The sequence below is a fragment of the Mycteria americana genome, chromosome 13, assembly GCF_035582795.1.
Source record: "Mycteria americana isolate JAX WOST 10 ecotype Jacksonville Zoo and Gardens chromosome 13, USCA_MyAme_1.0, whole genome shotgun sequence".
Lineage (NCBI taxonomy): Eukaryota > Metazoa > Chordata > Aves > Ciconiiformes > Ciconiidae > Mycteria > Mycteria americana.
The window spans coordinates 1,995,245-2,010,537 of record NC_134377.1 but is presented as its reverse complement, the minus strand read 5'-3'; the positions used below and the strand labels follow the sequence as shown (position 1 = coordinate 2,010,537).

Genomic DNA, 15,293 nt, shown 5'->3' with positions numbered 1-15,293 from the left:
GTCTCATTCTCTCGCTAGAGGTCTTGGAAATTTCCCAGGGATCGGGAAGAGGCTGTTTTCCATAAGCCATTTGCTGTTGCAAAGTGAAGGGACCGAAAAGCACCTACCATGCATGTGGGCCATCTGCCAGTGAGGGACGTTCACCTTCTTGTTGTTCCTCAAGGCCAGCGGGAACGTGACAGCGTCACCTGCCGCGAAGACTCCGGGGATGTTGGTTTGCATCATCTGCAGAGGGGAAGCAGAAACGCGTGTCGGTGGGGTGTCGTGGTTTAGCCCCAGCCGACAGCCAAGCACCACGCAGCCGCTCGCTCACTCTCCCCCGATGGGATGGGGGAGAGAATCGAAAGAGCAAAAGTAAGAAAACTCGTGGGTTGAGATAATAACAGTTTAATAATTGGAACAAAATAATAGTAATAATAATAATGAATTATAATGAGAGGGAAAAAAAACAATGAGAGAGAGAGAGAGGAACAAAACCCAAGGGAGGGAAAAAAGAGGGAAAGAAAAAAGAAAAAAAAAAATATATATATATAAAAAAAAATTACAACCGCTCACCACCCGCTGACCGACACCCAGCCAGTCCCCGAGCAATGATCGCTACCCCCCGGCCAACTCCCCCCATTTTCTATACTGGGCATGACATCATACGGTATGGAATAGCCCTTTGGTCAGTGTGGATCAACTCTCCTGGCTGTGCCCCCTCCCATTTCTTGGGCACCTGGCAGAGCATGGGGAGCTGAAGGGGGAAAGAATCCTTGACCAATGTAAACAGCGCTTAGCGACAGCCAAAACATCAGCGTGTTATCAATATTATTCTTATACTAAAATCCAAAGCACAGCACTATACCGGCTACTAGAAAGAAAACTAACTCTATCCCAGCCGAAACCAGGACATGGGGTTTGCACCCTACACGAACGAAACAGGGAACTGCTCTAGAGCTGCCACGGTCCCCAGGAACACACGGAGAACCTCTGCTTGGCTGAGGGACCCCCAGGTGGGATTTGATTTAGTGTTCTTCACTTTCAAAGCAGACCACACAGGCAGGGACCTACGGCATCCCTCTGCCAGTGGGTTACCCAGTAAAAAGAGACATGGACTGGTGTCCTGGAGCCCCTTTTAGAAGACTGGGGTCTGTCAGTGTTTGCACATAGAGCCTGGCTTATTGCACATATGAGCAATAAGCGCTGGGGTGGGCGGCAATGAGCCCCAGCCACCCCGACACGCTCCTTGCTCACGGCACACACCACCCATCAGCACCAAGACCGCTCCCATCGGAGTCACTGCTGGTGGGGAGGAAAGATGAGATCCTTTGGGATCCTTGAAAAGATGGGTCTTTCTCAACTTCTTTCCCCACAAAATACCCACACCATTCCAGGGCAGCTCAGAGCCGGGCTCAAGCCACAGCATCCAGGGCTGGGATGTGCAAACCCCTCACTTGCAGGGGGGTCCCAGCCGCTCCAGCGGGACGCTCCCAGCATCTCGGCAGAGGAAAGGCCCCTGCGACAGCAGTTTGGTGCCCCAGGGAAGCTCGTCTCGGAGGAGAGCAGACTCAGTTCCCCCTGCTCTCCCTCCCGGCAGGGGCTGCCCCCCAGGCTCTCACCTTGTTGACCACGATGAAGCCTTTCGAGTCGATGTTGATGCCACTCTGCTTGAGAAAGCCCGTCGCTGGGACTGCACCTGCGGGAGAAGGCAAGGGCTGCCGGCGCCGCAGCTGGGTGTCCCCGCAGCCCCGGGGTCTGACCCTGAGGCCAGCAACTGAGGTCTGAGGCTGAGCCCCTGCCCGGACAACCCATCTGCCCAGGGGAACGGCAGCGGGCTGCTCTGGGAGGGGGGAGCAGAGCCAGGCACCCTACAGAGCCCCACTACTCCCGCTACATCGCCCTCCGCACCCCTGGGGTCCCCACCGCTCTCCAAGCCATCAATGCACCGCTGTCATCTGCCCAGCACCTTTTTCTAATGCTTGAAGATAATTTTCAATCCACTTCTCTTTTATAGATATTTTGAAAAAAATATATTTAAAAGGGAGCCCTCGGGTTTCCAGACAGGGCTCCTCTGCCTCCCCCGCAATCTGTACCTCTTCTGCACCTTTCATTTTCCTTTTTTGATCTTTTTTTTCCTCTAGTCTTCAGAAATCGGAGTAGTCAATAAAACAACAAAAGCAGAATTAAACTAATTCTGTGATTCTTCCAGTCCGCAACATTTTGAAAAATTACAGGGTGAGAAAGGGTTTTTTTCCCCCCAAGTGTAAAGGAGAAAAATACCCTCTTCTATGGCAGCGGCAGCAATAAAAAAAAAACAGAGGAAAAAAAAATATTCAGTTTGGGGAGGCTTTAAAAAAAAACAACTTGAGAGGATGAAATTGGTTTGAACGTTGGGTTTTTTTTTCTGGAAAAAACGAAACCATTACTATTTTCCAAATATATTTTCAGTTGCATTTTGGGGTGGAGGCTCTAGAAAGGCCTTTTTCAGCTTTGCTACGCAGCTACGTGTGCGGCAGCTGAGCGGGGCTGGCACATCGCTGCCCGCAGGCCCAGCTACCCGGCCCTGGGGATCCATTGCTGCCACGTCCCCTCCAGCGCCTCCTCCACCGAGCAAAGCACCGCCAGCCTGCCGGGCTCTGCACCCACAGCAACGGCCCTTACCAACACCAACAACACACACATCGGCGCGCAGGACCTTCCCGCTCTTCAGCACGACCTCCTTCAGCTGCGTGAGACACAGGGGGACATCACAGTTATTTTAGGGACAAACCCCTCCGCCCCATAGCAGCGGCAAGCCAAACTGGCAGCTCGCTTCATTTTTCACATGCAAGTCGACCATAATCCCTTATAACGGCAGCAGGAGGAGGGTGGGAGCACTGAAACCGCCCCACACGTTGCCCTGGAGCACGTTTGCTCCGGGGGGCTAAATCCAGGAATATGAATTTCGGGGACTAGGAAAGAGTAGAGGGCAAAACCCCAGCGGCAAAGGGAACGGCAGCCCTGGGGGGATGCTGCGGGGTGCCCCTGGGGAGCCCCTGCCCTCACCCTACCTTGCCCTCCTGCTCCCGCAGCTCCGACACCTCTGTCTGCATGTAGAACTTCACCCTGTTGCTCTCGAACATCTGGAGGGGGGACATGGGACAGAGCAAGGGACATCAGGACCCCAAACCAACCCCACTCCTGGTGTCCCTCTGCCCCCCGCACTGCCCTGCCCACCCTCCAGGCTCGCCTCAACCTGCGCTGCAGAGGGGTCAGCACCACCTCCGTCCCCAACACGTGTCCAGAAGAAGGTGCTCTACAGCACATGGACCACAAGAGGGAAGACGCAGCCCGTTCTTTCTTTCTAGTGACTGCTATCATCACAGCTTAATCAATAAACGTCAAATAACAAATTAATTAGTGCAATAAGTGAAACAAGCCCTGTCACCAAAACCACCCCCCCGAATGGGAAAGCGAGGTCACCTTCATGACAGCGCGGCCAACCCTCTCCCCAAAGAACTTCTTGAAGGGGACTTCCTCCAGCTCCACCAGGGACACCGAGTGGGCCCTCTCCGCGAGGTAGGCAGCCACCTCCATCCCTGGGGAACAGAAGCAGGTCCGAGCAGCCGCGGGACCCCCCCAGCGCTGCCCTGTGTCCCCGGCGCTGGCCGCAGCGGAGGAGCAGCCTTGCCCGCTCCTGGCTGGGGAGGTTGGAGCTGCTCTAGTAGGAGATCTGGGGAGATCTGGGGTGCCACCAGACCTGGGGGCCACAAGGGGCCACACCATCTCAGGTGAGATTTATGATTGATGGCAATTTGTTCTTAGATGCAGGTTTCAAAGACCGAAGGGAGGAACTGGCCACGATGAAGTCCCAAAGTGCCCCAGAAGCTGTCGCACTTGGAGCAATGGCCCCCAGATGAGGGAAACCTTCCTCTTATGGCTGGGACAGTCTCAGCAGAGGGAATGAGCTGCGGGCTGAAAGCAGCCCTTGTGACTACCTGTTTTCTCCAATCACAACGGGTCAATTTTGGTGCTGGCAATTGCATGGGAACCTTCACCAAGACATTTTCTACCTATGGGGTTTTTTTTAAATAGATCTTTTCGATGACCTGCAGTTTGCAATTGGCTCCCCCACACCACACTACAGAAAACTGTAGATGGGATTGACTGAACCATTAAAACAGGATTTTTTTTTTAAAAAAGAAGAAAAACAAATACCGAACATTTTACAATAAATTCCCTGACTAATAACCATTTATGCTTAAGGCTTGCAGGACCCACAATAATTTTGTTAGAACCATATCAAGCAAAAAGAAGAACCATCAAAGAAACTATATGATTTTTCCTGTGTATTTTAAAAATTCACCACCCTGCTAAAAAGTAAGAGAAATAAACCCACAGGCTTTCACCTACCCACAAGACACTCCCAACTGAAGCCAAATCTAGACACGCTGGACTTGAAACCACCTGAGCACCCGTGCTGGACTTGCCGTATGCTTTTTAGACTGGGACAGCAATATCTGTGTCCATGCAAGCTGAACAGCCCAGCATCTTCAGTAAAATCAATTCCTTCAGCAAGGAGATGTCCTTACCACCCATCTGGAGCTGGAGGTTAGACTACCCCGAGGTCCAGTTTGGGGGGAGGGTTACCTCTAACTGGGCAGTGACAAACTGGGAAGGGACTGGGACGGTCTGCAGGAAGATGTGGACAGCTGAGATGCGGACACCCGCGGAGCGAGTGCTCACCCAGGAAGGATGCTCCCACAATAACCACATTCTTGCTCGTGGCCAGCTTCACGACACGGTTGGCATCTTCAGGCGTCCGGATGTTGAAAACATTTTCCACCTCCTTGCCTTTGCAGCTGAGAGCTTTGGGCCTGAAAAAACACACATTGAGGGCGATACAGGCGCTCTTCTTGACCCCGTGGTGGCAATCGGGACTGTAGACCCCCTTTCCGGGGCTCCAGCAGCATCTCAGCCTTTCCTTTTTTCACCTTTCTCTGGGCTGGAGACACAACACGGAAAAACCCAAATGCTGGTGGACAACGGCCAAAGCACGACCGCAAATGCCGGTGCAGCAGGGGCTGCTCGGCGGCTGCCCCCGACCCCATCCACGGACCAAGGTACCCGCAGGGCTGCGGCGAGCTCCTGCCGGGGCAATGCAGCACAGCGCAGGACGGGCACTGCTCTGCAAGCTTGCGCTTAACTGCTGGCATGTTGTAAAATTTTCAGAAGCTTAATGGGACACAGAAAACTCACTCTGTCCTCCAGCAGACGCTTTGGAGCCAGATATTGAAAGTTTCATAAGCCTCTGCAGATGCAGGTTCCGCTATCCGTTCCTAGGGGCACGCTGCTGATGCTGTACCAGTTTAATCGTTTCCTCCCCATGCACTTACTGGAGCCTATATATTTTTAAATATCTGGCCCCTGCCTACCCGACTCACATCTGGAAATGGGACAGACGATCCTAAATAATTTAGGTACCTTAAAAACATTTACCGGGTGTACCTGGAGCATGTGCGTATGGATTTTGAAATTATTGCCAAAGGCTTAATCCTCTTTTGAACCTAATTAGGTGGCTGCTGCAGACGGCATTTTGGCTGCGGCGCTGCACACCCCAGCACCAGCCGTTAGCTCTCGGTGGGGCTGTTGCTGTTATCGGTGGCACACAGGGTTGCAATGGGAGTCCCTGCTCTGGCTGTTCTACAGCATCCCTTCCCCGGATGATAAATTTTGCAGGAGCTGCATTTCTCCTACTTTGTTTTGTGCTTTGGCGGTAGGAGCACAAGGAAAGTGAGCCAGGATGCCTCATTTTCATCTTAAAGTGCCAATTTTGACAAATCCCCTATTGAAAACAAACCGACCCACTACTTCCAGGGCGCTAGGGACGATGCCGGTCTCGGGCGATGCTCTGCGCCCCAGCAGCAGCTGTGTGGAGCGGGACTGGCACATCGCTACTGCCTGTCCCTAGGGCTGGACCAGGTTTCAGTCTTGAAAACTTCCCTCCTGGGGGCAAGCCTCACAAAGGGGTCTGTTAGGCTGGGGCAACAGCAACACCTAATTAAGGCTGCAACAGAGAAGCATTAAGCTTTCATTGCCGAGAAAGATCTTAAAGGTTGGCAGGAAATGAAAGATGGAAATTCAGATGGATGAATTATCTGATTGTCAGGGTTGAGGATTGTTGAGGGGTGGAAAGAAGGGCAACGTGGCAAAAATGACCTCTAAAAAAGAATTCAGGATACTTCCGTTTTAGAGGCTTTTGTTAAACAAAAAATGTTCAAGGTCCTGGGCATTAATTTTAATATTCTAAGATGATGAACTCAGTGGGAATTTCTTGAGTCTCTCCCATACGCTCCCGAGCCAGCCCCCAGGGAAGAGCACAGTGTTAGGGTGCTGCTGGCAAATTCCTCCACCTTCTCAAATCTCAGTTTTCTATCAGTTTCTTTAACATCAAACAACCCGCTCACCCCAACTGCCTCAGTGGGTACTTTTTGTTAACACCCTTGACGCCAACCGTGAAACACCCCAGCTAGCAAATCCCGCAGCCGTCCCACCAGCCCCATGTCTGGTGGTTACCTGCTTTCTGGGTGACTCGGGTGACACAGAGGCTTTTCAGCTTTGGCTGAGCAGACATAGCCAGCACAGCTTTTTATATAGATAAAGATATATATGATATAGATATAGATATATACAGACATATCCAATAGGTGTTCCTTGCCTTTTCTGCAAACACTCTTGCAAACAAATTCAGCGTCCGAATTCAACTGCCATATTTGACCCCTTACGCCCAGGCGCAAGCTCCTCACGTTCTCAGATAAAGCAGTTTCTCTTGATTTTTAAAATGTTTGTTCATAGCTTACGTGTTTCCAGTTGCTATCAGCAGCTTGTTGTATTCCATCTTAAAGCCATCCTTGAACACAGCTATCTTGTTCTTGATATCCACAGCCGCAACCTGAAATCATTCCTAAATAATGTTAAGGGATGAAATCCCAGACGTTCACCGAGCTCCCAGCCCAACCCACTTGTCTGTCAGGTTTCAGTCCCCTGTGTTCCTGTCCACAGCTTAGCCAACCCAGACCTTGAATAGTCCTAGTTGCCTTTTCACAAATCCTTGAAGATTGCCCAGTATAAATAAAATAATGGAGAGAAACGTTTAAACCATCCCTGTCTGCACTGCTTGCAGGCTGATTATCCTAATCGGAGGCCAGTTGGTCACCCCAGATCCACATGAAGATGCTTGCAAATGGCAGGTAAGAAATTATGTTCACCACGGAGTTTGCACAGGCTGTCCTGTCCTTCCTTGCATTAACTGTGGAGCTGAACAACCACAGGCAACCTGCGCTCTGGGGCATAAAACGGGGGGGCTGCGGGAGACCCAACGTTTCTGCAACAGCGTCAGTGAGCCAAGGACAGAGACAGCTGCCACAGTTCCTAAAAACAGCCTTTGCGTACCAGCACTTGCAGAAGACGGCCTGCAGGTACACATGGGACTCTCCTTACCTGCATTTCGGTCAGGACTTCGATGTCGTAGGTGCGGAAGAACTCCTTGGGGCGTAAGGCGATCTGCTCTGGGTGGGAATCCATCGACTGCAAAAAAAGCCATTTTTCTGTCAACCACTGTGGGTTGAACAGGCAAGTGGAGAAATGCCTGTTACCAACACAAGTCAGGGGTAGTCTGAAGTCAGCCCTTATGGCATGGGTTAACAGAGTTGCTCCACAGGGGCTGGAATCAAAGCCTGTTCAAGTAGAAGTTGTCACAAGATGCTGGACTGGGCTCTGGTTCCTTCTCTGCCTGCTCGGCACGGGGGTGGCACTGACCAGCGAAGGCAGGACCACAGCAAGTGCTTTGAGTGTCTGCAAAGCAGCTCTAACTGCAGCTCCTCATAACACACACAAGTTCGTAGGAGCAAAAGAAAAGCCCCATTATTTGGAAAACAACCAGTTGCCAGGGGAAATGGAAGCTAAAAGAGCAATAAGAACAATCAGCATTAACACAGCAAGGGCACCACTTTCAAAAGCACCCAAGTTACACAGCACACATTCCCTCAAAAGCTGAAGCAGGGGCACGTGGCCCATATCTGCTCATCTTTAGCTGCAAGATAAAGGTTCTTGCTCTTCCCAGCCTTCCCTCGTCAGTTGGGTGAGACCTGCATCATCTTTACACGCAGGGCTGAGCTCACATTTGAACCCGAGTTCATCTGTCCTCCTAACTCTGTGGACGCAAGCTCAGACATAGGCTGAGGACAAGCTGAGCACCAAGTGACCTGCGTGCAGGCTGCTCCATGCTCCAGGGCATCCCTCCCTGCCTGCAGCACAGCGGGGACGGGCATGGCCACACACGCGCCACATGCCACATGCCACACACGTGGCCACACACGTGCCACAGTCAAGCCCTGCAACATATCACACAGTGCTGAGCAGCAGCAGCATCTACCCATGTCACACAGGCATGATGTTTGGGCTTGACCCAAGAGGGACGGGGATGCAGGAATCAAGGACTTCACCTTCTGCCCCCGGGGATGGATGTGCAAGGTCCTTCTCCCTGGAGGTGGCTCGGTCAGGGGCTGGGATGAGCCCTGCAGGACGCTCCCTTACCGTGACTTCAGATAATGCTGTGCTCAGAAGAGACCTGTATCTTAGGACTTGAGGCAGGTGTAGGGTCATACAGGTTTTACTGCAAATTCTTTGAACACCCAACGTTTACAGAGAGGAACCTCTGACCCCACGGCTCGGGAGTAGTGGCCCCCATGACAGCGTGCAGGGAGGGCAGTGCAGAGCAGTGCACAACCACCACAGGTTTTGCTGCTGCTCAGTGCTCCAGAGATGGTAACGGGGACGTTGCAACACACCAGGGAGCAGGTCATGGTCCAAAGGGGACAAAGAGGAACAGTCCGGCAGGACCTCGCGACAGATTGATAACAGGCATTCAGCAAGGCAGAGGAAGGGCAATGCTGCAGTTTCAGGAGGCAAGAAGTCTGCTGCTTACAGCTTTACGTGCTCCTCTGATGACTTTCCAGGGTTAGTCCCACTCACAATAGGATTAAGTAAAATCCTCTTTTTTCTAGCCTGTTCCCGAAAATTCTTTCTCTTCCATGGGCTTTATGTGCCTTCCAAAAGCAACTACAGCCAGAGGTGTTTAGTGGAGAGTTTAACAAACCATGCATAATATCTCTGGCACGTGAGATGTTCTTACTATTTAATGGAGAGTGGAAAAGAGAGTCTAAGATTCACACGGCGGGGATAAGCGTTTTGGAGAGCTGCCTGGCTGGGACAGGGACTGCGAGCTTCTCCGAGCTCCCCCGCACAGCCTCTGTGACTCTTGGATGCAGGTTTCAGCCAGCTGCTCCTCACCCCAAACAGGTCTTGTCCAAGCACAGAAATGGCTTGAATGCTCTCAAAAAGCCACATGCATATTTGCCTTCCTTTGAAAATCACTTTGCCTTGGGGCTGGAAGCAGAGTTAGATGCTGTGATTGTAGAGTACCAGCCCCCATAGACAAGCATCCCTGACATAGAGGGGAATACATATGTTCTTACGTTACCTCCAAGCTTCAAGATCAAATGCTGCTGTCCAACCTGAGTTGCTGTCTGATATCAAATAAGGCTCAGGAATCAGTAATAAAAAACATGATTAGAAGATCATCCCGCGTCTACAAATTGGAATGCAAAATGGGATGTGTGCCAGAAAAAGTGATCTTTGCACTGCGATCAAGTTACCAAGTTGTGATGATGACTGACAATCATCATAATTATGGCATGGAGCATCACTGGACAGTAAGAATCAGGCACTAATAAAAAACCTGGTAGACAATACAATTTTTTCACATGCCCCATTTCATTGCCCTAAAGATTTTGATCCAGAAACATAATAAGAAGATCCATCCAGGTACGAGCTGGCCAAGACAGCTATTGCTAGACCTATGAAGAATGCCCTTGGTTCTGTGCTGGAGTACTCTTAGTTCAGAGTTTGAACAACTCCTCTTTTGTGTTTCATATTTCAGTCACCAACAGAAAAGAAAATTCAAGGGAAAACAGACAGGATGAATAAGGAAGAAGAAACATGCTGCTGCAATAAATAACAGTGAGGAAAGGTCCTAGGGCAAATTTTAAAACTGGGGAGGAATGTGACATACCCAAAGTGATACAAACCTTACTGAGCTTTGGTCTGTCGTAGGGCAAGTGTCTGTCCATCGTGCACATCACAATCCTGTCTGAGAAACCCTCCTGGCGCAAGGTCTCTGCACAGACCAGTCCAGCTGCCCCTAAGGGAGAAGGAAGACCAGCAGCAGCCATGCGTAATGGGGTATTTGAAGGTCTGAACCCTTTGCTCCTAAAGCCCACCAGGGCTGACTCCAAAATCTCCATTAGCCTTGGCCTTACTTCACAGCCCTTCCCAAGCCGGTCGGGGTGGATGCACCAGGCAGGAGGAGGGACCCTCTGTCTGTGGAGCATGACATTAATCCTCTGCACGACTCGTCTGCCCCTGAACTCACACAAACCCACAAAGAGCACACCTGAGGAGCGCTGCCAATGCCTACACACCTCTCACAAGGCCAGGGGCATGGGCGGCCGCTCAGACCCTTGCACTCCCCTTGCTGGGGAAGGCTCTCGCAGCTTCCCCTCTGCACACTCAGCTCCTGGTGACTTTACAGCCGAACACGGAGGGCAGGGAGTCCTCCCTTCTTCATGGCTGAAGTGTTGTCTGTGTGCTTCACTGTAGAGGATTTTGCATGCAATTTCATTGAGGTTTTTTTGTTTGCTTGTTTTTAAACAGAGAAAAAAGGCTAAATCAAACAAAAAGGTGCCTCGGGGTGTGCTGTCCCCCTGTAGGCAGGCAGCCTGATGGGCACATCCCTTCTTCCCTGGCCAAACTGGTGAGACTTGAGAGCTCAAGTGAGAAGTCCTGAGTCTCTTCTCAACCAAGGAAGCCTTGCTCAATGATGAGTGTTGTAAGGACCACAGTTTCTGTAATACCAATGAAAGAAGATGGACCTGGACAGCATCATGGTTTGGTCCGCCAACAAAATGCTCCTCTTGATGAAGGTGGGGGACAGCGGAAGAAGAGACAGGCGGACGGACATCCAGTGCATGCTGCCTGGAGCATGCTGAGCCAGGACTGATGCTGCGCTGATGCCAGGGTGACTCTCACAGGAGCAAGGGGCCATGGGCGCTTGCCCTCAGCTCTGCTAGGCATGGCTGGATCTTGGTCCTCGATGCAGGGCTGGATGGCTAGTCTCTTCCCAACACTTCCTCCTCACAACCCCAGATCTGAAATCTACTTTCTCGTCCACGAGAACAGACCTTGGTCTTTAATAGACCTGTTAATTTAGCTGGTCGAGCCTGAGAAAGTTCCTTCAGCAACGGCTAACATTGCCTGTGGAGTGAACTTGCTGAGGATTTTGATGACTGTCCAGCCCTGCCGCACACCGGGACAGCCCAGCTGACCTCGGGGAGCAGCAGTGTCACACCCTGGCTTCCAGTCAACAAACAGCAGGGGCACAAGGAAGGGAAAAATGTTACCCAGCAGCAAGGGAAAAGCCAGCCAGGCTGGTTTTCCCTTCTGCTCAGGCGAGCTGCAACTTAGCTGGTAGGAGCAGGAGATCACAGTGTGTTCCCCATTTCCACAGCTTGGATCTGGTGACCTGGGGCCTGTAATCAAGTAAGAACAACCCATGTGCCAGGAGCAGCCGTTCCCTCCCAGCCTCAGGTGCAACACCAGACAGATTGTGTCCTCCATTTCACCATGACATGGTCCAGCCTAGTGTCCGACCCATTCCAGAAACAGGCAAACTCAGTAAATGGGATTCACTCCGTCAGGCTTTCTACAAAAATTGCATTACACAAATGGAGCTGGGACAAGAGATAAGAAAGATAGCTTGGCACTTTTGCTATTTCATGCAGGGATTTGATATTTTCTGGGATGATGGCAGAATTTGTCTTCAGAGAAGCACCTTGAGGTGAGAGCTTTGGAGCTGCAGGCAGCTGCAAGGGGATGAGAGAGAGACGTGCAGGCTCCAAGAGGAAAAGGTGTATCCACATCACAGGAACACCTGAGAGGACTTTACACTTATCAGTCGTGGAAATCAGGGGTTACTGATGTATCTGGGGAGGGTGTAGAGGGAAGAGGGTTCCGGGCACCCACTACAAAGGACTGTGACAGGGAACTACAAAGCTCCACAGACCAGAGGCACAGGGCACCTTGGGACCATTAGTGTGTAGGACAAAAAGGCTCAGGAAGACCCTCCGGTCCAACCCTTTGCATAGGGAGAGATACAGGAGGGTTGACAGCAGTGCACGGCACACAGACACCCTGCTCTCTGCACACCCGCCCGGGAGGGGACACACACAGTTGTCCCAGCACATGCCATCCGATACCTGCACCGATGATCAGCACGTTGGTACTGCTCAGGTTATAGTTGCTCAAGGAGATGCATTTTGCCATCATCTTTGTCCTCCTCTGTGTCTGAAGAGCCTATACCACCACCACCAAGAAGAAAAGTCATTATCTTTTCTCAGCTTTAACCTGGGTAGCCAGGCAGGAATGGGGACAACTACACCATTGTCATAAAACAGCTTGGACAGAAAGGGAACAACTGCACCCTTGTACCCAACGAGGACTCCAAAAGCATGCTCATCTAAATACCTTTCCGCCATCCCGTGCACTACCCCCTTACAACATACACAAGAAAAATAAATCCATCGCCTCTACAAATTCATCCAGGCACACAGAGCTGGGGAACAAAAATAGAAAAAGCAGCCCAGGTGTGTCATTGTGTAATTCTGCAACCAACAGGTGAGATGGAAATGCAGAAGTCCTATCAGGAACTTTATCCTGCACCTGAGCAGAGCTTGTATACCTCTAATATCCAAAGAAGCTGATGGACTTGTCCAGCCTACCAGAGCACACCCAAGGACCTATGCCACTGTAACCATGCTGCACAGACCCACTGCTGCCAGCCATCGGAGGCCAAAATCCATTTCTGGTAGAGGGAACAGGCTCAACCCTCCTCATCACATGCCACCCGAATCAGCTGGAATAGAGGTGCTGCCATTCAGGTGACCTCTCTGGATCTATCCCAACTGCTATAAGGGTCCGGCTGGTTCTGAGCCGCTGGATTCACACATGCGTACACACAAATATGCATTAGAAGAAAGCTTTTCATGGAAAGAAAGATGGCAGTGGCCTGAACAGGCTTCACTCTGCATCCCATCTGGGGGCACGAGAGCCCTCCCTGCCCACGCACCGGGTTTCTCTCCAGCAAAAGGAGCTGATGTCTGGGCTCAAGAGGGAGCACAGATGACCGCCGTCATCACTGTGCCACATTCAGACCCAGCAGACAAGGCCAAAAGGCTGGTGGAAGAGGCCTGTTTCCATGGGCCAACTAAATTAAAAGTTGCTATGAGCACAGGAACTAAGGAAAGTTAAGGAATCACAGGACAAGTTCAGGACAAACACCTAGTAAGACCTCCTGAATCCGCGGACACCCCAGCTGAGGTGTCCGGCAGCTGCAGGGAGGCTGGGGGAGAGCAGGACGGGATGGGGACATAACACCCCTGCCCTGCTCCACTCACGCCTCTGTACGAACTTCGGGCTGTTGCCTGAGAGAGGACTGGGCTAGGCGGACCTTTGGTTTACCCATGTTGGATGCTCACACATCCTTCTGTTCAGGCACTGCTTCCCCTGCCAGAGAGCCCAAAGAAAAGCATTCCCCCCCACCCCCCCACACACAGAGCAAAAAGAAAAAGCATGGGCCTTGATTTTGGGATGCCAGTGGCCCCTCACCTGCTTGCTTGCCCGGATGTACACCTTCTCCTTCTCGATCTTCACCTGAGGGTGACAGAACAGCAGCGGTTTGCAGGACAGCGAGTGCCTCTGGCGTGAAGAGGGTGATTACTCCCTCTGTGCAGCAGCTAACGAACAGAGCAGCGATCTCACCAGGTCTCCTGCGAGAGCGGTTCAGGCCATGGCAGGGCTCGCCCCAGCTTGAGGCTGTGGGATGTTTCCTGTCTCCTATCAACTATGCACCAATGGTCAGTGTAAAACCTGATTTCTATCTCAGGCTTATGGCTGGTTTCTCGGTCCCACCCCACTCCTGCTCAAGAGACCTCCCAGACCGTGCACCTCCACCCTCAGGTGCCCAGGAGGTGTCTGGTGCCCGTGGGTGGATGCAAGGGGAGCTGCAGGTCGGAAGGAGAGCTGGGTGAGGTGCTGCTCTCCACTGGCCACCCCAGCATGTGCTTAGAAAATGTTTGCTCCACACCTTCAAAGAGCATGCTTATCCCAATGCAAACAGCCATTTTGCGGGTGATGCCAAGCAGAGTGGTGCAGTTGATACTCTAGACGGACGGGATGCCATCCAGAGGGACCTGGACAGGCAGGAGAAGTGGGCCCATGTGAACCTCATGAGGGTCAACAAGGCCAAGTGCAGGGTCCTGCACCTGGGCTGGGGCAACCCCCGGTATACAGGCTGGGGGATAAAGGGATTGAGAGCAGCCTGCGGAGAAGAACTTGGGGGTACTGGTGGATGAAAAGCTGGACATGAGCCGGCAATGTGCGCTTGCAGCCCAGAAGGCCAACCGTATCCTGGGCTGCACCCAAAGAAGGCTGAGAAGAAGAAAGGCCAAGAGACTTGGGGTTGTGCAGCCTGGAGAAGGCTCTGGGGAGGAGACCTTATTGCAGCCTTTCAATACTTAAAGGGGGCTTAGAAGAAAGATGGGGACAGAGTTTTTAGTAGGGCCTGCAGCGATAGGACAAGGCGTAATGGTTTTAAACTAGAAGAGGGTAGATTCAGACTAGATAGAAGGAAGAATTTTTTTTTTACAATGAGGGTGGTGAGGCACTGGAACAGGTTGCCCAGAGAAGTTGTAGATGCCCCATCACTGGAAGTGTTTAAGGCCAGGTTGGACAGGGCTCTGAGCAACGTGATCTGGTGAAAGATGTCCCTGCTCATTGCAGGGGGGGTTGGACTAGATGACCTTTAAAGGTCCCTTCCAACCCAAACCATGTTGTGATTCTGTGATTTCCTCTGCTGCTGCAAGAACGAAGGTCTCACCTGGAACCTGGGTAAGCTGTCCAAGCCAGGAAAGTCCTCTATGTCGCCTGTGCCGATGTTGAAGCAAGCTCCGTGCCAGGGACAGCGGACTCTTCCTTTGGACAAAACCCCTGCAGGAAACGTGGCAGAGCAGAGTTGGTGCTGCCCTGCAGTTGCCTCCCGTCCCTGCCTGCAGCCCACTGAGATCGAGCTGCCGTGACCTGGCCAGGGCAGGGATGGCAGAGGCCAGGTCTCCCCGCTGCTGTCCCGGTGATGGTGGACTCCTCAGCTTCACAACAGG

The 15,293-nt window shown here is 51.9% G+C and overlaps 1 protein-coding gene across 3 annotated transcripts in view; it reads right to left on the bottom strand.

Annotated features, from left to right (window-relative positions):
• Positions 1-15,293, bottom strand: part of AIFM3 (AIF family member 3) — a 39,844-nt gene that overhangs the window by 8,697 nt on the left and 15,854 nt on the right. For all 3 annotated transcript variants that reach the window (XM_075516351.1, XM_075516352.1, XM_075516353.1), the window contains exons 4-15: positions 15,014-15,123; positions 13,744-13,788; positions 12,336-12,432; positions 10,110-10,222; positions 7,462-7,548; positions 6,822-6,913; positions 4,708-4,838; positions 3,445-3,560; positions 3,033-3,104; positions 2,644-2,707; positions 1,602-1,678; positions 108-225 (exon numbers count right to left, since the gene is read on the bottom strand). In XM_075516351.1, the coding sequence (XP_075372466.1) occupies positions 108-225; positions 1,602-1,678; positions 2,644-2,707; positions 3,033-3,104; positions 3,445-3,560; positions 4,708-4,838; positions 6,822-6,913; positions 7,462-7,548; positions 10,110-10,222; positions 12,336-12,432; positions 13,744-13,788; positions 15,014-15,123 (1,122 nt within the window). The remainder of the gene's footprint in view (positions 1-107; positions 226-1,601; positions 1,679-2,643; positions 2,708-3,032; positions 3,105-3,444; positions 3,561-4,707; positions 4,839-6,821; positions 6,914-7,461; positions 7,549-10,109; positions 10,223-12,335; positions 12,433-13,743; positions 13,789-15,013; positions 15,124-15,293) is intronic.